The sequence below is a fragment of the Epinephelus lanceolatus genome, chromosome 8, assembly GCF_041903045.1.
Source record: "Epinephelus lanceolatus isolate andai-2023 chromosome 8, ASM4190304v1, whole genome shotgun sequence".
In the NCBI taxonomy this organism is placed as follows: Eukaryota; Metazoa; Chordata; class Actinopteri; order Perciformes; family Serranidae; genus Epinephelus; species Epinephelus lanceolatus.
The window spans coordinates 17,504,741-17,527,558 of NC_135741.1; the positions used below are offsets into that span (position 1 = coordinate 17,504,741).

The 22,818-nt window shown below is 42.7% G+C and overlaps 2 protein-coding genes across 4 annotated transcripts; one reads left to right on the forward strand and one right to left on the reverse strand.

The window, feature by feature from the left end:
* The first annotated feature begins 1,057 nt into the window (after nucleotides 1–1,057).
* On the forward strand, nucleotides 1,058–10,941 carry LOC117258088 (transcriptional regulator QRICH1-like). Its single transcript, XM_078169941.1, has 12 exons — nucleotides 1,058–1,293; nucleotides 2,001–2,289; nucleotides 2,384–2,479; nucleotides 2,582–2,722; nucleotides 2,831–3,598; nucleotides 3,721–3,898; nucleotides 4,026–4,180; nucleotides 4,303–4,417; nucleotides 5,360–5,468; nucleotides 5,737–5,885; nucleotides 7,144–7,234; nucleotides 9,692–10,941. The coding sequence occupies exons 2-12, from the start codon at nucleotides 2,035–2,037 to the stop codon at nucleotides 9,876–9,878; spliced, it is 2,244 nt and encodes a 747-aa protein (XP_078026067.1). The 5' UTR covers nucleotides 1,058–1,293; nucleotides 2,001–2,034; the 3' UTR covers nucleotides 9,879–10,941.
* Nucleotides 10,758–22,679, reverse strand: LOC117258655 (receptor-type tyrosine-protein phosphatase V-like). 3 transcript variants are annotated; one of them, XM_033629724.2, is made up of 11 exons: nucleotides 22,523–22,679; nucleotides 21,907–21,995; nucleotides 19,538–19,637; nucleotides 19,363–19,453; nucleotides 19,202–19,278; nucleotides 18,925–19,059; nucleotides 16,687–16,809; nucleotides 16,385–16,545; nucleotides 16,131–16,266; nucleotides 13,505–13,566; nucleotides 10,758–13,372 (listed from the first exon to the last, which is right to left on the reverse strand). In XM_033629724.2, the coding sequence occupies exons 2-11, from the start codon at nucleotides 21,909–21,911 to the stop codon at nucleotides 13,141–13,143; spliced, it is 1,122 nt and encodes a 373-aa protein (XP_033485615.1). In that variant the 5' UTR covers nucleotides 21,912–21,995; nucleotides 22,523–22,679; the 3' UTR covers nucleotides 10,758–13,140. The 3 variants fall into 3 exon arrangements, with proteins under 3 accessions (XP_033485615.1, XP_033485613.1, XP_033485614.1); XM_033629722.2 differs by having other exon boundaries at nucleotides 10,758–13,375; XM_033629723.2 differs by lacking the exon at nucleotides 22,523–22,679 and adding an exon at nucleotides 22,367–22,516 and having other exon boundaries at nucleotides 10,758–13,375.
* Nucleotides 22,680–22,818: the final 139 nt, after the last annotated feature.

Below are 22,818 nucleotides of genomic sequence, written 5' to 3' on the forward strand. Positions count from 1 at the left end.
ACACAAGTACAGTCTGTAAACATTAATCCTTTTATGAAACACATGAACAGCCTGAGATGCAATTTCAATATGTCTCAGTTTTCCCATATTCAGTCAGTCTACCTCTCAGTCATATCACATTTTTTTACACAGATTTTTGCACTGAAGCTGTTGATAGACAATATTTTGCACAATGTTTGATATCTGTACATATTTAGTGTTTTTTTCCCCCCACAGAACTATTTTCTGGTCAGGGCGGAAAAGCCTCTAAAGCAGCTACTCACTATTTAACTTGCTCCTAAAACCTTGCTCCTCTCAGCCTCAGTCATCCAGTGGGCCGAATTGGACCCTTTGGTGGACCAGTTCTGGCCCACATGTCACATGTTTGACACCCCTGCACTAAATTCTAATTCAAGATCTGAGCTGTATCATGTTATAAAAACAGAAACAAACCAAAGCTATTGATCATGTTATTAATGCAATTTGCAACACAAGTTTCTGTGGCTAACTTGGCAGGCTTGTCAAACAACATGATCTTAAATCAGGCTCATATTGACAGAGTAAATAATATTGGAGCAATAAAAAATGATGAAGTGTTTAGTTTTACAATGGAAAAGTAAAGAAAATGCATGGTTTGGGTTTGAAAAAATCGTATAAATGGATATTAATTTGTGAAAGAGAAATGTATACCCCCTCCACTAATTTTACTGATGAGCAAGAGAAAGTGAAAATAATTACTCAAGCAGATATCAGGGCCAAACAGAGCAGTGTGGGGAAATGCAGACCACGCTGTAATGTAGTGCGTGGGAATTAACCCTCAACTGCCCAGAGCTCCTCGAGCACCACCCAAATATTCAGCGCATCTCTTCGGGACCACCTTAAAAGATTCAGAAGTCAGTGAACCACTAGGAGCGTCTGTCTGGCATAACACGGTGTTTAAGGTGGACTGACATCTACCTGATCTTGACGGCTGCTCTCCCCGCGTGTGTCGCCTTTAACGGACCATCCTACGAGTGCGTATTACCGCGAGATCACGCGGGGGAAAAACCGCGATAGCACGCCAGAGTTACAAATCGCCTGCCTATTGGTCTGATGATAGTGTTGTAAGATGGCGCCCAGCGAAATATGAGTGTTTGAGAAAAAGAAAAACTACAGCTGGCCATCTAACGAAAATTAAGAGAAATAAAGAGTACGGCAGCCACACGGAGGCGTGAATAGCACTTCGCTTTCCGGTTTGTTAGAAGAGGAGCGCTGTTTCAAGGGCAGAGAAGCGGTTGTGGGTGGCTCGAGCCTCGGCCCGTTTGAGGAAGAGAGGTAGCTAGCTAACGCGCCTGCTAACGTTAGCCTGCTAGCTTTGAAGATAACAGAAAAAAATGTAGTCGGTGTAACGTTACCGACAGGAGGGCTACCGGTTTTCTGGTGCTCACTGTTATGTACCACCTGCTACGTAGCTGTTGTGTTATTGTTTGTGCACATGGTCGCGTTATTACGCTTTGCTAAACACAGCTGTGGCTGGACATTATTTGCAAACAACACGCGGCTAGTAAACGTTAGCCGTGTACCTGGCTAACCTAGCTTGTTGTGTAATCAGCTGTTAGATTAGCTGCTGTAGAGCCAATGCACCGTGCACACAATCCTAACTTCACTGTGCAAAGCTTGCATGTTTCCATTATGCAGCACTTTCCATCGCTGCTTTGAACACTGACTGCATCGGATTTGGAAAGTGGCCGCGCTTTTGTCCCTGCTCGTACACAGTCAGATAGAGTTAACCCTTTCGTATTACCATCTGTCTGCAGTGCCACTGGACAGTGATCTGTGGGTCAGTTGTAAACATTGTGCAGTCAGCGCAGCGTTTTCGTCTTTTAATTGTCGCTGACTCCTTTCTTTTTTACATGCCGTAATAGTGTTCACATGGTAATTGAAATGTGATAGATCTAGGCCTTTACTAATAGAGATAAAAACTGTAACCAAGTCTGCAACATATATAAAACAATCCTAAATGAATTCTGCCTTTTCCTCAGATCCTCCCCAGAGAAGAAGACCCAGTCAGCAGCAATGAATAACTCCCTGGATGGCACAGGCTCCTATGAGGAGCTTGTGAGGCAGAAAGCTCGGAGCATCCCTCAGCATCGCATGAAGGAGTTCCTGGAGTCCTTGGCCAGCAAAGGCCCAGATGCCTTGCAGGAGTTCAGCCAGCAAGGCGGAGATACTACGACCACTACCACCACTATGGTCTACCAACAAGAGGCTAACTGTATCTACACAGACAGCACAGAGGTGGCAGGATCATTGTTGGAGTTGGCTTGTCCGGTAAATCAGTGCACTAAAATAGTCACAAGGCAGTATGTTAAAGAGCTCTGTTGTTTAAATGAAGCTCTCTGACAGACTCTGTCCTCTGATGCAGGTTCAGGTGCAGGTTCAGCCGCAGCAGCAACAGATACAGGAGTCCACGTCTCAGCAGCAGTCTGTACAACAGAATGCAGAGCAACAGATTGTGCAGGTGTGTCTCTTGTTATTGAACCTTTGTGTTGTGTTTATCACACTTGTCCTGTTCCCTTTAATCATTGGTTGACTAACTTTGGCACATAATGTCTGTTTTCAGGTGCAGATCCAGGGCCAGCAGCAAGGTCAGATGCTGGGTCAGGTCCTCCAAGTGCCCTCTGGGTCCCATCAACAGCTTCAAGGTGTGACCACTGCACAGTTGATTCAGCCTGGCGAACTCACCGAGGAGCAGCACCAACAGGTACACATAAACACACACAGCCTCAACATCATGGAAGAATTACAATTTTTGTTATTAGTGAGAGTGTGAATTTATTTACCGTTATCATCTCCCTCCCATGTGTTTTAGCTGCAAGCCCAGCTGGTGGCAGCTGTTGCAGGAGGACAGCAGATTCAGATCCAGACAGTGGGGGCTCTCTCTCCCACCCAGCAGCAGGACAATGTTGAGAGGAGGGTGCTGGGCACTACCGTTGCCACATCACAGGGAGCAGGTGTCCTCCAGCCAGCCAAGAAGCGCAAGGTTGATATGCCCATCACTGTGTCCTACGCCTTGCCTGGTCAGCAAGTAGCCACAGTCCTGGCTATCCCTCAGGGACAGGGCCAGCAGCAAAGTTACGTGTCCCTGCGGCCGGACCTCCTAACTGTGGACAGCTCCCACCTTTACAGTGCCACAGGCACTATCACCAGTCCCACAGGGGAGACCTGGACAATCCCAGTCTATTCTGCTCCTGCAGGTTCCGGAGGCCGTGAGCAGGTCACGCACATTGCCATCCCCCAGGAGGCCTATGGGACAGTGCAGGTTGCAGGGACAAACACTACAACAATGACTACAATGCCAACACAAGTTACAGTTGAAAATGACAAGCTTAAAAGTCAAAGTCAAACAGTGCAGGCTGTTTCCAGCATAACAAGCTCCGGGGGAATGGGAGGCCAGGAAGAAGTGGTGCACACACTGGCTGCAAACACACTGTTCCCTGCCCAGCTGATGAACGGAAACATCCACATCCCAGTGGCAGTACAGGGCTACTCCAATGCTACACAGTCACTTATCTGGGATCCACAGCAGCAGGTGCTGCACACACAGGGGCTGTCAGGGCAGGATGCGCAGCAGCTGCAGGTACTAACATAGGTGTTATGTTGCTATGTTGATTTTTCATTTACATACATTAAGATACAAATATAGGCATGTCTTTCTTGTTTGCAGGAGGTAACAGTGTTGGTGTGTTTGTTTCTGTGCAGGGTCAGACAGTGGTAGCAGAGGTAGATGGTCAAGGTCAGCAGCAGGTGCAGGTGCAGGAGCTGCTGCTTCCTGCCACTCTGAAGCCAGAGGAGGGGCTGGAGGTGTGGGGGCTTTGGGCTCAGCGGAAAAACGCAGAGTTGGAAAAATCAGACAAGAATAAACTGGCACCAATTGGCCGTAAGTGCATATACACAATGTTTATTATAGTGTTAAGACAGTAATTAGTTATTGATGCAAATGTTGCCAAATTGCCATTCTCTCTTCTCTTTCACCACAATCACTGGTTTGTGTGTGTGTTTTTTAGGGCGCCAGGCACTGCGTTTCCAGGAGGACTTGGTGTCCTGTGCGGTAGCTGAGCTCTGCATGGGTCTCTCTTTGATGACAACAGAGGCTCGGGGGCTTGAAGGGGAGACTTATGAAGCCGATGTTCTCTACTATGTATTTCTGTGCATACAAAAAGTAAGCTCACTCTGCACACAAACACACCCACACTCCATTCAACATCTGTTCATCTCTTTTGGTACTTCGTTTTGATGTTGAAACAGTGTTTGACCGATATTTCTGTCTCCTTTTTCCTGCAGTATCTGTTTGATAATGGTCGTGTGGACGACGTTTTCTCAGATCAGTACTACACTCGCTTTGCTCACAGTTTGCACCAGATCCTGGAGCCTTGGAGACCATCTATTCATCCGCTAGGTGTGGACAAAGTTTTCCAAATCTTGGGTGTGCATGCAATATGTGTTGATGCTCTCTAATCAACTTATATTACCTCAGATGCAGGGCTCAGTAGTGAATACACAAACCTACCAAGCTAAGGGTGTCACCAAAGTTTCTGCCTCCTCTCATTTAATCAGATATGTATATTTTCATAAATGATACAGCTGCACATTGTCAGTGTAGCCCAGCACAGGCTAATATTAAAATGAAGTTAGGTAGATTGCTTTACAATAAGAACGCATTGCCTGTAGTATCCCATGTTGTTTTCTGTGCTGTACATTGGGAGATAAGTGTCCGTCTTTTTGCCCAAAAATGTAAGCCACAACTTCTGCTGCTTCTTTCACTGAATCAGAGCAGTGGCAGATCTGTAAGATGTTCATTTTAAAGCTAATTTTATTTGCTGACACACTGTCACTATAGATATTAGTTGAAGCTGCTGACTGCAGTTTATTTGTTTGCATCAGTCTTTTGGTTATGTTCAGAGTAAAATGAAAAATACTGAGAAAGGCAGACCTGTGGTTGGTTAATTTAGAGGCCCAACCAGTGTATATTTTTTACATTTAATTTTTACTATTATTATTATTTACTTGTCGTTAAGAGTTTAAGAATGTGACATATATTAAAGTGAATATTTTCAGTTTTGTAGCCTATCAAAATTGAAACTAGAGGTTTTATTACTTGTGTGTTTAAAAGCACCAACATAGAAAACTGCAGGTCCTAGTCTTGACTTGTCTCAGCTAGCCAAAAAGCAGCTCTCCTAGAATTACAGGGCTTTGCAGAATGATGTTGTGATAGCAGTTGTCATTGGTGAAACATTACAGATGAAATGATAATTTGCTTCTAAACAAAAGATTGTGCATTACTTGCCTAATTTGATAAACTGCAAGGTCTTCATAATCTGCTCTTTACGTCTTCTACCAGGTTATATCATCCCCAGTCATGTGACGGAGGAGATGCTGTGGGAATGTAAACAGCTGGGAGCTCATTCTCCCTCGACGCTGCTCACAACTTTAATGTTCTTCAACACCAAGTGAGTTGAACAGTGTTTCCTTCAGGCATCACACTTGAATGAGTTTTCTATAGTGCTTACTCGACATGCAGCATTACTGTCTGTTATTTACCTCTTTACATAAGAGTGAATCCTCATTTGGACACATGTAATTCCCAATCCAAATACCAGCAGAAAAACAAATCTACACAAGACACTTTTATTCTCTCTCTTCTCTGCTTTTATGTGGTCACCAATCAACACACACTGACCAAATCTGTTAACATATATACTGTATATCTTTTTACAGGTATTTCCACCTGAAGACAGTGGATCAGCATCTAAAAGTGGCCTTTTCTAAAGTGCTGAGACACACCAGGAAGAGTCCCAACAACCCCAAAGACAAGAGCACCAGCATCCGATACCTTAAGTCAACAGAGAGGTTCATAGGACAGAAAGGTATGAGTGCTTCAGACCTAGAGTTTAACTGCTTTGGTTCAAATCAGGGACTAATTTTGTTACAAAGTTGCATAATTGCCTAGAGTCGGTTCGTTTTCTCACGGCAGCATTTACAAACAGACCAGATCAAATGCCTTGCGCGAGAAAGCTGCTCTTGATTGGTCAGAATTTCCATGTGGGAAAAATCCAGGAAGTAAACAAAGCGTTGAAGAAGAGTACACTTGCAAGATAAATGTGACACTTTCTAATGTCACAATGGAGGAACAACTACGCAGGTTGATTTTAGCGCTGCTCATCGTGGACTTATATTGCTGTCATTGTTCATTTTAGTCAAACCATACAGTTTGAAAACGAGGCGCGGCTCCAACTAGAAAACAATGTTTTGATGCATTGGATGTGCTGAATGTGCATATTAAGGCAGTACAGGAGGAGGTGCACATTAATAATCCTCCAGGACTCTAACATGCTCATATTTAACCCAAACAATGTGTCATGTGACTGCAGTTGGTTCAGATCGAGGTCTGAACACGTTTTCACCACAAATGAACTGCACCAGAGTTCGTTTGTAACCGGACCGAGACCACCTCTTCAAGAAGGTCTTAGAGGCCGTTTACACGTCGCCGGCTATTTTCATAAACGGACATTTCACCATCTCCGTTTTCAAAAAGATCTTCGTTTACACTTACCCGTGTATATATACACAAGAACATGCCAAACCTGTAGGTGGCAGTGTAACGAGAGGCTCAAGCCTTCCATGTATCCATTGTCACCATAGCAACATAGGTCACACTTTTGACACAGGCGCAAGTTCCGGCGCATACTGTGACGTTGGCTGCCTATAACTCCGTTTATCTCCGTTTATCTCAGTTTACATGCAAACGCGCAACCGGAGTTTTCCAAAATCTCCACTCTGGCCGGAGTTTTTAGAAAGACTCGTTTTCAGAGGAGAAATCTCCGTTTGCGTGTAAACAAAGAGCACAAACGAAGGAAGATGTCTCCGTTTATCAAAATCACCGTGTACGTGTAAACGGCCTCTTAGTCCGGTTGTTTTGGTGCGCACCTGAGTGTGATTGCTGTGTTCACACCTGCCCAAACGAACCGTGCTTAGGGGGCAAATGAACTTGAGTTCAATTGAACCGAACCAAACAGGGCAGGTGTGAAAGCACCCGAAGAGTGTATGAATTGTATTTGTGCTGTGGTGCCTGAGAGGAAACCTTGTATTAGGGGTGAATAATATTTTTTGTACTGTATATTTCAGTCACAGATGACATGTACTCAGAGCAGCTGGAGGACCCAGAGAACCCCCTGCGATGTCCCATCAAGCTCTACGATTTCTACCTCTTCAAATGGTAAATATACACAAGTTTACTGAGTGAGTTTTTAATCAGGAAATTTGACTTTAAAACATGTTTTTTCAGGTGTGTTTCAATGTAATGAAAGATTAATCTGCTATTTCAACACTTATGGCAGCGTGTCATTAGTGAGAAGAAAACTGCCTCTTTGTGCAAGCATGTAGTGTTTGTCACTGTGGCCAAGGTTAGGGTGATCAATTCATGATGAGAGCCAGAGTTTCTCTTTTGAGGTGCTGCTGCTACATTTTAAATAAAACTCTTGTGTTTGTTATTGACATGGGTTACGGAGAACACATTGCACTTAAGTGTTCAAGTGGTTAAACTTGTGAAAACACTGTTGCTAGGCAACTGACAAAAACATGGCTGCTTTATAATAACTCCTCATTTTTTCCCCTCTTAAAAACGGTGAATGATTTTTTTTGTGTTTTCTGCCTCTTAATAATTTGTTCAGGGATAAAGGCAACTAACTTCTTTGGCCTCAGCTGTCTATAAAAATGTCAGCGTCCTTCACAACTTGTGAATAGGAAGAAAAAGGTTTAAAAAAAAAAAATAGGTATATGTCCCCAAAGGGAAACTGGTTTGCAGCGTGGGCACAAAATTGCACAGCATGATCACATTTAACACATAAAAACATGCACTGTAGTGCGCTGTAGTCCACACGTGGCACACACCCAATACCAGTGACAAAGGGCGGGGAAACATCAATTGTTAGATGCTTTGTGATTCTCTCTTAAAAGATTATGTCTCAATGCAGAAAATTCAGTAATCAGAAATGTCCTTATATTTGTGATTCGAGACCATGATCAAATTGTGTGAAGCACAAACATTACATACACAGTATAAATGACAGAACAATGGCACACAGCTTGATTGGAGAACAAATGTTACTTAACACTTTCCCCGTCAGAGTATTGTTTTTAAGTTGCCAGCCACCACCAGCATTTTCAATCATATTCATTAATCTTTAAAGACCCACAGAATGATTTGTTTTATGAATATATAAACAGCATATACATGAAACTAAAGAAGGGAAGCTTTCTGACATAAATGATGGAAAATGTCATCAGTGGCGGGGAAAGTGTTAAACAAAGGAAGGACATTCTTTAAAAAAGCACCCAGGCTACAAATCAGTTTTGGCTTATCTGATTAATTGAAACACAGATGGACAATTTAAATAATACTTTGGCCAATACCTTTCTCTATAATTCATTAAGCTTACAGTCGTTTCAGATTTCCTTCATTTTCAGGCTGGTTTTGTGGATTTGGAGCTAAATGTTGTGCCTGGGGCACGTCGTGTATTAATGATACTCGTTACCTGGAGAGGTTGGAAAAAGATATATGTTTCTTCCCTGTTCCAAAACCAAAATCAAACCCTGAAAAGTGTAGGGTTAGCTAGCTAGCTACTGAAGATATAGCCTACTGAATGTATACACATGCTGCTTTTGCTTTTTAATGATTATAACAGTGAATAAAGACCGACCCTGCTGTACAGGAACCAGTGAAGGGAAGCAGGGAAACTTTGCTGATATTCAACCAGCTGTTGTTTGACTTCCCCTGGAGATCCCTGCCCGTCCGGCGGTGGAGGTCCAGGTGCTGGCAGCAGCACGGGGATGAAGCCAAACACCGTTCATCTGCACACACTGTGATGCCACACAGCTGGTTCAATATCAGCAGAGTTTCCCTTTATATTCATTGTCTTGTGTGTTGATCAGCAGTGATGTGGTGGTTCACTTTTACACTGTGATCTGTAGCCTATAGTTCGGCTTTAGCTTCTAACTATCTTTGTCTTTTTAACCTGTTGTTGCTGCTGAGTCAGTTTGACATCCTGGATATATCCTTCAAACACAGACTGTAGACCCCTCTGTCTGCTTCTCTCTGGAATCACTGGTTCATTTTCCCAAAAATATGATAATATTTCTGCAGTTAGTGACAGTGTGGACTCCATGCTTAGTCCAACAGCTTGTTGGACCATCAACAAGGGTCGGGGCTTAGGGAAAGGTTAATTACAGCAGAGATAATTCATTGATTGACAAAAAAATTGACTACTTTGCCAGTCGCTAGCTCCCTCTGTTCCATGGTGATGATCTGCTGCTTTTCTGTTTTTCAAGTTCTTGTAAACTGAATATCTTTTTGGTTTTTGATGATGATGATTACTGGAGGAATATAATCTGCAGATTAATTAATAATTAAAGAAATGAAATGTCCTGAGGATGAAGTGAGAAGGGCCGAGCCCAGATTGTTTAAACACTGAATTTACCTTTTAGGGCACCTTTGTTCACTCTGGCATTAAATGTCTATAAATGTGATATGATAATACACGTTTTCCACATATCCTCTCCCTCAGTTGCAGAAAGAATATTTTATAAAATCGTACTGAGGCAGAAACTCTAACTTTGACATCTGGTAAATGACATCCCGAAAATGTGCTCACACTGTGTTCTGTGTCTCTGTCAGTCCGCAGAGTGCTAAAGGTCGCAATGATACCTTCTACCTGACTCCTGAGCCTGTGGTGGCTCCAAACAGCCCCATCTGGTACTCAACTCAACCTATCCCAAAAGAACAGCTGGAGCAGATGCTCGCCCGCATCCTCGTCGTCCGCGAAATCCAGGAAGCCATTAACATGTCGGAGAGCGTGCACTAGTTGGACCGGAGGAGAACGATAAATGGACTAGACTCTTCCTCTTTCTCTTCACCCAGCCTTTGATTGCTCATTATTAGTAGTTTTCTATTCTCTCACACCCTCTTGTGGTCTTAAAGGGTGGCATGTATATGTTTATATTCACTATGTGTGAGCATATCTTACTTTCACGGACTGTACATAAAACCAATACAGATAATAATCTGTCTTATGGAGGCAATCTCTCGACTTTACCACCAAGTTAGTTTCTTTCTGTTTGGCCAAAGGATGTAGTGTCTAATCTTTTTATTGGACCTGAACTCTAATTTAAATGTTATTTTAACTGTTGGTTCTCCTTACCAATAGTCTGGAATTTTCCCTTCCCCATTTTGTTTTAATCTGTAATATATTTCATATATATTTTCACTGGGGTTGGCCTGCGCTACGCTGCTTTTCATAAACATCCCTCTCTGTTGCTCTTCTTCCCCTCATCTGCCTTGGTCACTGTTGAGTGTCACAGTGAATACCTCAGTGGTATTAAGACTGCATTAAGGAGCCAAACATAGGCTCAAAGCTAATTTTCAACTTTCTCCCTTTTTCTTTGTATTTCCACTCTCGTCTGTCTCGAGCTGAATCCACATGCAGACACACTGAACTCTGGAGATGACTCGCTTGTTAGTGAATGCTGTTTGCTTGCTGTTGGACTAGCTCGGCAGCCTTGAATCACACTAGGACACAGACTTGACTGCAATACAGTGTTGCCACTCGCCCTGCAGCTACTAGCACTTGCCACACGGTGGAGACGTTGGCAGACGGAGGGGCGAAGGCTGCCAACTGCTGCTGGATCCTCCTCTCTCTCTGTCCTGTCCATTGCAAACTCCAAAACTCACCCGAAGAGGGATCTGTTGTATCATACATGTTTATTACATGACAGATGAGAGACTCTAAAAAAGTGGGTTAGCCCTTTTATGTTCTATAATGTATAATACTCATAGCTCCTTCATGTACTGTAATGGGTTTCAGTCATCTAAGGAGAATGGCAGTGCCTGTGTGTTTTTGAAACATGACCTTTTTTGTACAGCCACTATACCATGTGTCTGCCTTTCTAGTGAGTCTATTAATTCTGCTGCACGTGCATCAGTAAGTACTGACAGCCTGCGTTGTGTGACATAGAATGGTGCACAATCATTATTCACAAACACAAACAACCAAATAAAAGTTCTCCAGTAGCATGACCTCATAAGTGAAGGCAGAGAAAAACTAAAACAATGAATCATCCAGACATATTTGGTAGCTGCGCACAGTAGATACCAATCTGATCTTTTACTTAAGTAAAAATAGTAATACCACAGTAGAGCTGCAATGATCACTTGATTCATTTTCAACTATTAAATTACTCAACAACTAATTTGATAATCGAGTCTGTCAAAGTCAAAATTCTCTTAAATGTGAATATTTCCGGGTGTCTTTACTCTGTGACAGTAAGCTGAATATCTTTGGGTTGTGGACAAAACCAGACATTAAGGGTTGTCAGCTTGAGCTTTGGGCACGTCCAACTGATGGTGAGAGGCCCTGGGGAAGACCCAGAACACGCTGGAGGGATTATGTATCTCATCTGGCCTTGAAACACCTCAGGATCCCTCAGGAGGAGCTGGAAAGCGTTGCTGGGGAAAGGGACGTCTGGAATACTTTGCTCAGCCTGCTTCTTCCACAACCCAGCTTCAGATAAGCAGTTGAAAATGGATGGATGGATTTTGGGCTTTGGTAAACATTGGTTGACATTTTTACTCTTTCATAGACCAATCAAATAATTAATTGAGAAGAAAATCAACAGATTAATCTATAGTGAACGTACTCATTAGTTGCTGTCCTTAACCTCAGTGTGAAAACACTGTTACAGTTAAATGTACTGCATTCAAAACTTAACCTTAGTAAGAGTACAAAAGTATCATCATGAAAATGTATGTAGAATAGCAAAAGTAAATGTGCAGAATGGGCCATTTCTGAATCATATATACTATATTATTGAATTATAATTATTGATGCATTAATCCTCTGAGAATCGCCACCTTAACGTGGTGGAGGGGTTTGTGTGTCCCTGTGAACCTGGGAGCTGTGTTGACCAGGGCCTGTAGGGTTTCCCAAGGCAAAGTGTTCCCAGAGGAGGGGCCAGACTAAGAGTGATTCAAGAAGACTGATGAAACAGCATATACGGACTTTGAGGCCCTCACTCAGTATGGAGACACTGGGCCTCCGCCCTGGGGCCCGGTCAGTCTCAGCCCGAATAGATAACATGGAGCCGTTGCCCTGTGGGGACAGGATTCAGTGTGCGGGGCGGCAGGTAGGGGCGTGGCCTAGGGTGTGCTGATCCCTTGCATCGCGGGCTGGCTCTGGGGATGTCTGTCACCTCTCTGGTGGGGAAGGAGCTGGAGCTGGTGTGGGAGGTGGAGCGATACCAACTGGTAGGAGGCCCCGGGGCAGACCCAGAACACCCAGGAGGGATTACATATCTCATCTGGCCTGGGAACACCTTGAGGTCCCCCAGGAGGAGCTGGAAAGTGTTGCTGGGGAGAGGGATGTCTGGGGTGCTTTGCTTGGCTTGCTGCCCCCGCGACCCGGCCCCAGATAAGGGGATGAAAATGGATGGATGGATGCATTAATGTGTTCATCACTTTAATGTAAAGGTGGAACTCATTTTAATTAGTTAATAATACTGCTGGGTAGTTTAGATTTACACACCGTGATCAGTTAGTTGATTTATATTTAGTAACAACAGTAAAGATATCAAATAAATGTAGCTGAGTAAAAAGTACAATATTTCCCATTGAGACGCGGAGTAGAAATAGAAGGTAACATAAAATACAAATACTCAAGTAAAGTACAAGTACCTCAAAATTGTACTTAAGTAGAGTACTTGAGTAAATGTCCTTAGTTACATTCCACTTGTAGTAGTCAGCTCTGTATTTAAATCAGTGTACAGGGAGCAGCCTCGTCATTCTCCTTGTTAATCTCATGGTAAGTCATTCACAGTGGAGGATCAGGTTCGACCTGTACGGCAGGTTCTTCCTTTATGTTTTTCCTCATTGTATCAGGAGGAACTGCAGCGTCTGTGGTTTCTTCACCAGCATGTATTTGCATGTTGTCAGGCCAGTTTCCCGCCTGCAGGGCTCGACGTCGAACAACACACACAGCATTATTTCTGCACTCTCCTTCCTTCTTAAATGCTGTATAAAGGCATACATGATGTTCTTGCTTGTTTTTGTATTCTCAGCTTTACAGCATGACTTCAGGAGGCGTGTGAGCCAGGATTAAACAGAGACGAGGAAGGCAGTAACCTCCTCAGCAGCTTCCCGGGGTTTAAAATCTGCTGCATTGTGTTCTGTGGTTGGTCCGCAGGAGGTGTCTGTCGCTGACGGTGACGTCTCCTCCTCCCCGCTTGGCCCCCCCGTCCTGAGGATCTGTGGGGCTGATCTTGAATGTTGTGGTTAATATTTGAACCGGCTCTCTGAATTGGTGGCCTGCTGGGAAGGAGAAGACGCCTAATTAAAATGTCAACTTACGTTACAATGACTAATTATGCATGCTGCCTGTGCCGAAATTGAGTTTGGTGTGTGATGGTGCTCAGTGGGAGCTTATTTCTGTGTTCTCACCTTGCTGAGGTTCCTCCACTGAGCCAGTGCAGCAGACACTGATGAACAAACATGTACTGCTCCTGAGTACACACAGAGGAATGAGCAGGTAATGAGGATCTCATGTTTGGGACCAAACAATACAGCACACAGTGTTAATGAGTACAGAGATGACAGATACATGAGCGCCATAGTGAGACAGCGATGGAATACGTGACAGTGAATAGCAAGTGTGCATTTAAACACACTTCATAATACCGTCTAAACAAGAATACAGTCTATTCAACTGAATATTAAGTACAATTTTAAGTTTGATTCTGAGGCACCTTGTATTTTGATTTTCTACTACTTTATACTTATTACAAGAGAATTCACTTCAAGGACATGTGTTTATCACATTGTTACACAGCACATTAAGGAAGTAGTTTGGCATTTTTGGGAGTAGGTTTTTTAGTTTCATTACAGAGATGAGAATGTTAATGCCACTGCTGTTTTTGTGCACAGCTACTTCCAGCAATAGGGAGAGCTGTTTTCTCAGTTCCAGTCTTAATTCCAGTAAGATAACTACCATCACGAGGACTTTCAATTTTGATAAAAGGGTGTAATTACCTACAATTTAAATACTTGTAGCCTATACTTGAGTGTTTCCGTTTTATGTTAGTTATACCAGGCTACATTTGTCTAAAAGCTATAGTTTGTCACTTTCAAATTATTTTACGTACAAAACACATGATTAGTTTATAAAATTTGATTTGATTTGTTATCCTGTAGATTCAATTACCCATAAAAATGTAGCTTCACAAAAAATTAACAGCAATGTCTCTTTCCAGAAGTCATGACCCGGTTACTCAAGATAACCCACAGACCTTGTTGTGAGCAGTTTCATGTAGGAACTATTTTCTTTCTACTGAATTACATCAGCCAACCGTGTTACCACACAGAAGGAAGTGTGCATCTATAAAACATTGATGGCATCTTCCTTGGCTGAGCTGTTGCCTTAGCTAGCTCAGCAGCGCTAGGTGAGCTAGCAGTAGATGCACGCTTCCTTCTGCATGGTGATACAACTGGCGGCTGTAGTTTGGTAGTGTTACCTCTCTGTGTGACAATTTACCAGCTCTGAACCGTAGTTGGGAACATGCTGGCTTATTAACATTAATTTTAGCTTGGCTTGTTATTGGCTGGTAACTAGCTTCTAACAGTCTGGACCACTCTGCTGAAGGAAGGATGGCGAGGCGTTTAGGTGCCATTCACCAACATTGGCTTTATCGCAGTCTTCGCCACAAAACAATAAACATGGCCTTCTCATGAGGTCGAACAGTAGCCCTGAGCTCATCTAGACGCTTCTACTGACTATCATTACTCTTTGCCGCCTGCTGCCTTTACCATGACACCCCAAGAGAGCTTCTTCCCCCCATATATTCATTGAAGTACATGTCACACCCTCAAAGGTTACCCACAGGGCCACCACCCTTAAAGGGCAAGAAAAGGGTGAGCCGGTAACAATAGCAAAAAAATGGTTCCTACATGAAACTGCTCACAACAAGGTATTTGGATTATTTTGAGTAATGAGGTCATGATTTCTGGAAAGAGACATTGCTGTTGAGTTTTTCATGCGTATTTTTTGGCACTATGAGCACCACAAGCTGAGTGCCATCTAGCTCCATTACACTGGAGAGAAGGCAGACATCTCTATGGTTGTTATCTCCAACACTCTGTAACTCACACCAAAATAATCAAGACTGATATATAGGTCTGCTGGTAAGATGAAAAATATGTGTTTTTGATTGTAGGGTGAACTGCCCCTTTAAGTGCATTAATACTTTTGTACTTGAGTACAATTTTGAGCGCAGGACTTTTACTGGTAAAGGAGTATTGTTTTGCTCTGTAATTGTTACTTTTACTTCAGTAAAAAAATCTCAATACTCAGGTTTTTTCCTGTTTCCTCCCCAGGTGCTGCCCTCCCCCTTTTCTCAGCGTGCAGAGAGTGGCTGAACGCACCTGTGCTTAATCACTCAGCAAGGACGTGGTGGTTAAAAAGCTTGAAGAAGCAAATAGTCGGAGCCAGTGGGCCAGTGTGGCAGCAGAGGTGCTGTGTGTGGGTCACAGTTTTAAGAAGCTGGAGTTTATAGTGCACCTGAGTCAGTGATCTTTACTCTCGTCTAGAAGGAGTATGGTGAACTTTTTGTTGAATCATTCATTCAGTGTTTTATTTACTAAATGCTTTCTTTGTTTAAAGAAAATAGTGTTATGTAAGCACTTTAAAGACTTTTTGTAAACCTTCATTTGCCTGTTTTTGTCAAATAAACCAGCACCTTCATTTATACACCTACTTTCGATTGTCCTTTTCCTTTTTCCAGCTTACATTTTATTGTTACTGTGAGGTTTACAAGTTAATTCATGTGTTTTAGTAGTCTGCTAAAAATATATTGAAAGTGTTTATACAGTTACTATGGAAGTGTAACCAGAAACTGTTGTTGTGAAGCTGCTGAAGTGTGGAGAATAATAAAGTGCTGATTAAGAGAATATCCGTCTCCATCCTGCTGTGCACTCTCAACAAGAGTGACACAACTACCACACATCGAACCCTCACGTTACATTACTTCCCTCATCCCCTGAGCGTGTTTGAGGAACAAATCAGTAGACTGACCAGATTCTGGACCATCCACATGCGATGTAGCCGTAGATCCTCCACAGCAGCCCGTATATCAGGCTGGATGCCCCTCGCACACAGCTGCATCAGCCACAGCAGCGTCACAAACGTTCCTGAACGCCCCACACCTGCACTGAAACACATAAGCAGAGGATTCACTTTCAACATCTTGAAAGGGGCACATTTTTAACATAAGTGAGTAATGGGTTTCGTGAGGGAGAGGGTGATGGGCTGAAGTTCAGAGGTCACACCTGCAGTGTACCACGGCCGGCCCCAGGCGTGGAATTTCCTCCAATTTCTGCCGCACATGCTCAGTGAAGGCGCAGAGTGAGGATGGGTCTTTAGGAACGCTCCGGTCCGGCCAGGCAGGGTAGTAGTAGTGTGTGATTATCCTGACTGTTGGACAGTCTCTCTGAAACACAAACACTTGCCTTCAAGCCATCCACAAGGACTTCTTCTTCTGTGACTGATTACTGGCGCAGTCAGCGCACAGAAGTCAACAGCAGCAGTTTACAACGTACCAGAGGGGATGATGGATGTGTCTATCACTCACCTGTCTGAGGTTAATGGTGGTGATAAAATAATCTGGACCTTGTTTGCGGGTCACTGTTGTCACTTGGATCAGTCCATGATAAACTGTCCCTTGTTCCAGAGGCCAATACTTGTCACACAGTACCTGCACACAGAAATAAGGGACAGGGTCAGATTATTAAAGATGTGTAAGGTATTAACTGATAGTAAGTATCTTAAAGGTCCAGTGTGTAGGATTGATTGGCAAGAATGGAGCTAAATATGATGAGTTTGTTTTCTTCAGTGTATAATCACCTGAAAATAAGAATGTCTGGGTTTTGTTACCTTAGAATGAGCCGTTTAAATCTACATAGAGAGCAAGCTCTCATCTATGGAGTCTGCCCATAGACTGTAAAAACAATAGATGGAACTACATGATGTCACCCATTGGTTTGAAGACTCCTGTTTGGCATTCCTACTGCCACCATCTTGGTGTTTTGAAGTCCGTAGTGACCATATTTGGGCGAGAGGTTGGCGCGGTGGAGGAGCGAGGGGTGGATTTGACTGAAAAGCTGAGGACACTATCGGCAGACAGCCTGTCACTCAAAGCGGCCTGCCCGAAATTATATGCCACACCCATGTCATGAGGGTGGGATATTAGCTGTAGAGAGCAAAACATTTTTTGTATCAGGCTGTAAACATGTTTATTTCTGCTGTAAAGTTGGGCATTTTAACATGGGGGTCTCTGGGGATTGACTTGCTACTAGTGCCAGCCTCAAGTGGCCATCAGAGGAACTGCAGGTTTTGGCACTTTTCATTGGCTTCATTTTCAGGCCTGGAGGTTGCCCCTTGAGTCAGCTATGTTGCACTGCCATATAACCAAACACTGGCTTAAGATAGGACCATTTGTGTTTTCGTGTCCACCACTACAGTTAGCAGCCCCTCCGCAACGAGCCAAATAGCATTGGGAAAACAGTAAATTTTAATGTGAAACTGATTTATCCAGTGTTGCAACCAGTTCAAATCACCAGCTCCATTTATTTTGGACAGGAAGAGACCTCTGCAGAGAATTCGGCTGTGGGTAAAAAACTCCTGGATGTCTTGATCTTACGTTATCAAAGACAAAAGGTGATCACATGTTAGCAAGTGCTGGGCTAGTGGCCCATTTCTGATGAGCCAAACGGTAGCCATATTTCCATCAGCCTGTTTAGATGCGCATCTAGAAGTATCGCATGAGAAAATTATGATGGAAACGCCAAAATTCGAATTAAAATCCCCTGATTCGCACAAACTAAAATACGCTCGCTTTAGCCGGGTTTTGGTTGATTCGAAAAAATGTTGATTCGCAAAACAGGGGATGGAAACAGTTATGTTCGAATTATGTCTGACGTAGCGCACCTCTCTCCATGGTGATATCCACACTCCGGGTCGGGAAGGCAGTAATGCATTTACAAGCTGGTTGCCGGTTCTGCGGAAAACTTGCTTGAGTTCATAGTTTTCACCAAAGTCCGTACATTTAATGGAAACACACAGGATTCATATTTCTTTTAATGCGCACTTCCCAATAATTCGAATCACTTTTGGATGGAAACATAGCTATTGTCAGAGGAACACTGATTTGTAATGTTCAACTGCTCTTTTCAGTGTTTTTTTCTGGTTTTAATCACCGGGTCCGGTTGTTTTGGAGGAAGAGACCTCTGCAGAAAATTTGGCTCATAGTAAAAACCTCCTGACCAATGAACACTGAAGTTTCAGCAATCTACAATCCTTACTGCTAGTGCCACTAAATCCGACACACTACCCCTTTAAAGGAATAGTTTAACATTTTGGAAAATTCACTTGTTTGCTTTCTTGATGAGACTTAGATGAGAAGATTTATACTACTTTCAAGTCTGTACAGGAAATATAAAGCTGAAGTCAGCAGCCAGTTATCTTGACACAAAGACTAGAAACAAGTGGAGACAGCTAGCCTGGCTCTGTCTGAAGATAAACAAGATCTGCCTATTGGCACTCCAATAGCTCACTAATGGGCATGTGCTGAAACAAGTATTTCCCCCTATTATCAGTCTTTGATGCTACGTCTTATGTCTCCCGGCTCTAGCTTCAAATTTACTCTACAAACATAAGAGTGGGGTCAATCTTTTCCTCAGAATGTCTGATGAATTTAATAAAATAAGGAAAAATATTTCATCAGAGGATTCAGAGGCAAAAAGCATGCAACAGGCACACACACACACACACACACACACACACACACACACATAAACTGAATGTGTCTCACTATGTCCTTGCATCTCAGAGCTGTCACCATGACGATTATCCTGACGTTTTGCTCCCACACCATCCTCCAGAAGTCAGCGATGGTGTTGTGCAAAGGACCCTGGGTGCAGATGAAGTCTCTTTCTGATCCTCCACCCTGAATACAGACACACAGTCATTAAGAGACGCAGACAGATGTGGAGACAGACAGACAGACAGACAGACAGGTGGTAAAACAGGAAGACAGAGTTCTGAAAATGACAGACAAAATAAATATGAGGAGGCCGATGAGTTCTTACAGGCACAAAATTTGCGTTGATGTAGTCAGTGTGTGGTTGGGAGTTCTGAATGGACAGCCTTACGCGACAGTGGTCATCTATAGATGAAAGCAGATGAATACAAGTTTAATAAACTGCCACACACAGTCGCTGTGATCTGTATTAGCATGATTTGCACTTACATGGCAGGATGTAGGGGTATCTGTTCTTTTCTCTGTTGGCCGGTAAGTCACCTGCTCTGGAGGGGAGGTCTTTACCAACTCTCTCAAGCTCCTTCACAGAGACAAAGATGTTATTGCGTATGACAAACACTTCTAGCTTCTCAGATCAGAAATCTAATACACTTTTAAAACATACCTCAAACTCCTGCTTAAAGCCTCTGTTGTCGTTGGCGGCGAGAGTCTGGCATCTCGAATTAAACGCCTGCAGAATTTGCACTCTTGGGAAAGTTTGCACCCTGTGAGACATGATTGTGTTACGTTAAACCATTTTAAGACCATTGATGCACTCTGACAATGAGGATATGTCTGGTATCAGTTGTGACAATGTCATGACAGCTGCTATTGTTTTCACCTTGTAAGTCCGTGTGTATTGTAATGGCAAAAATGTGCTCCAGGTGGCACCTGTTGTAGCGAGAACTGACACAGAAGCCGTTTTGAGGGCTCTGGCAGGTGTTATTGTCTGTCTGACTTTATCAATGCCATAGTGTCACAACTGAGCAAGATGCAGTCACAAAACTTTTACAGGTGTCTAGTTAAGCTCAAAATGAACATCAAGTTCCAAGATTGGTGTGGCCCAAGCAAAAGGGCCGGAAATAGGGGGTTAGGAATTAGGGAAGGACCTTCCACTTTACGCCCCTGGCTCACATCTGTTATAAATTGCGGATCACTGTTTTGCAGCTGGAGTGATCCAGTCATAAGATGGTCTCTAGTTTCTTTGTGATATCAAAAACACATTAATGGGGCACTCAGTAGCTCACCTGGTAGAGCAGGCGCCCCATGTACAAAGGCTTTGGGTTTGACTCGACCCTTGGCCCTTTGCTGCATGTCATTCCCCCTCTCTCACCTCCTCATGCTAGAACTGTCCTGCTGAATAAAGGCAAAAATATGTTCTGTTTTCTCTTTTATTTGATAGGAATGATGGAAGTTAACATCATTCCAATACAGCGTATGAAACTGATGTGTTGCACAGAGAGTATAATCTCCTGAGACCCTGTGTCGTCATATGAGGACATCACATTTTGGGTTTACTTGACCTTATACTTTATTCTACTTAACTTAGACATGTTGTCCTCGTTCATGGACATTTTTTTGTGCCATCTAGTGGCAGTAAGAGCACAGTGGCAAAACAAAACAAAATGGCTGCCATCCCTGCCAAGTCAGTCTAACACAAAAATGGACAAAACCTGATCACATTTTATGGTTGAAACTTGTTAATATATGATTAATAATGTTTGTAGTTTTATATGGGCGACACTGTTAATTAGGAAGTACTCCTTTGAAGACATTAGGACTTTAATATTGTCTCGTTTGAAGACATTGGGACTTAATTATTTTTTTCAGTGTATAGTTTTTTTTATATTTATTGGGTCCTACTGATCCCACATAGCTAGGAGAAATTAAGAAAGCATACCAAACAAAAGTTCAGGTCTCAGGAGGATATAGCTATGGTTAATTGCCTTTCACACTGCTTCTTGTGACTCTCTTACTCTCTTGTCTTTGAATGAATATGGAAAGAGGCTCAGGAGACAGACCATTGATACATTTAAAAACTAATTTCAGGAAACAAAAGTTAATGAAGCTGTCAAAGCTGAAAAGATTGTTTCGCTCCAATATGCGACAGTGATGCCACTGGACAGGCGTTTTGTCCTTTATTTTCCAGTACCTGATTGTATAAAGATGTAAGGTGTCTGATTGTAGATGGTGATGCTTGAGCCCATACTGCCATGTATTTATAAAAAATAATATAAATGAGCAGTAGTGTTTCAATGACTGACATATTCCTGAATTACAATGAACATTAGCAGTGTATGCATTTGAGTTGATCACATCCACCGTGCTTTCATAAATACTCACAAGCGCACCAATGTTGAAGCTGAAAAATAGTCCCCAATAAATGCAGCCTTTACTATTTCTTTTCTAAAATTTTAGGACATTTTTTTAAGTGAAAGTAAAGTTCAGTTTTTATTGAAACTGTTTTAGAAGTGTTGATACAACGGTCTGATGACTTTGAAGGATGTAGTCTGTGGTACTGTTAAACTGTATTGCATCATACAACTGGGTGTTTCTCTTATTTTACGTATACCCTCATTGATATAAATGGGGTGAACGAAATAATAGAAACACCTTTCAGCATAATGCAATACAGTTAAACAGCATCACAAACAACCAGCATCCAAATAACCCATTAAGTTGAATCAACAACTCTCTAAAACAGCTAAACTGAACACTATAACCTTAACGAAGGTCAGATTAATCTGAGGCCTGTTGCACTAGACCAGATTAGCTTTGTCTTGGTGAACCCGCTCAGTTGAGTGTTTTTGTGACCTTTTTTTAAAGATTAACATCCTCAGTAATGAGTCCAGGGCTGCGTGCCACAGACAAGGAAGTTGGAAAATGTTGAAAGACAAACTGACACATTGTTGGCTTTGTTCTTTTCATGGGATTTGTTGACAGCAGCAAAAACATAGTGTATTTTCAGAATGCTACAAGAAACTTTGTCCTTACCTCATGTTGCCTGCCGTGGTTAACCTCACACTTTAAATTAGCTGGAACTCATGGTGTTGAACGATGCCAGATGAATTTCAGTGTTGGTGCTGTGGGAACAAATCAAATCCTATCTTATAAAGTACATTTTTATACATTTAAATTAATAAATCAACAGGCAATAGATCCATCAAAGTGAGAATGTATGGCTGAGAACATTGAGTCTACGTCTTGTTTCCCCTCCCCCTGCTTGTTTTAATGTTTTCCTCCTGAACACAGGTATGTGACACCACAGCAAACACTTACAACACACAGTCATACAGATGAGAGAACAGCTGTATTACATGTGATGAAGTTAGTTGCCTTCACAGATGTATTTGCATTTAAGCCCTCAATTTAGTTTGACTTTTATAACAAACCAAGAACGTGATACATTCCAATCTCACTACATGTCCTGCACACATTATAGTAGAAGACATACCTGACCAGCACAGCCCAACTTTCACACGCAGCAATTTGTAAAACTGATCCGACAAGAAACAAAAACTGCTCCAACAAGTTTTGAACCCCAAACAGCAACAGGAGAAGGACACAGCTCAGAGTCTCAACAGCTTCAATGTGTTTGTTTCAGGATTACCTTTCCAAACAGGCCTCTGCTCAATGATTGGAGTCTGAAGGGAAGGAGAACTCGACTGCTTGCCTCCAAGTCATCTTAAGGTTGTCTGGTTTTAATAATCCTCTCTCCCTTGACTGTGTGTGTGTCTCTCTCTTTCAAGGGTGGAGGGAGTGGAATGGGTGGAGACAGTGGGTGGAGAGAGGAACACTAAACCTATGGGAAGGGTGTCAGTTTGTGATGGCCTCAGCTATTCTTTGTACTTACTGTGTCATTAGTTGCTTTTTGAAAACAACATGTTGAGGGAATACTTCACCCCA

Excerpts from the sequence above, each read along its gene's own strand:
- LOC117258088 (XM_078169941.1), top strand. The coding sequence starts at position 2,035 with ATGAATAACTCCCTGGATGGCACAGGCTCCTATGAGGAGCTTGTGAGG. Across the intron at positions 4,181-4,302 it reads TATTTCTGTGCATACAAAAA|TATCTGTTTGATAATGGTCG; the intron begins GTAAGCTCACTC and ends TTTTTCCTGCAG. Across the intron at positions 7,235-9,691 it reads GATTTCTACCTCTTCAAATG|TCCGCAGAGTGCTAAAGGTC; the intron begins GTAAATATACAC and ends TGTCTCTGTCAG.
- LOC117258655 (XM_033629722.2), bottom strand. Across the intron at positions 19,279-19,362 it reads ATACCCCTACATCCTGCCAT|ATGACCACTGTCGCGTAAGG; the intron begins GTAAGTGCAAAT and ends TTTCATCTATAG. Across the intron at positions 13,376-13,504 it reads AGTGGAGGAACCTCAGCAAG|CAGGCCACCAATTCAGAGAG; the intron begins GTGAGAACACAG and ends TCTCCTTCCCAG.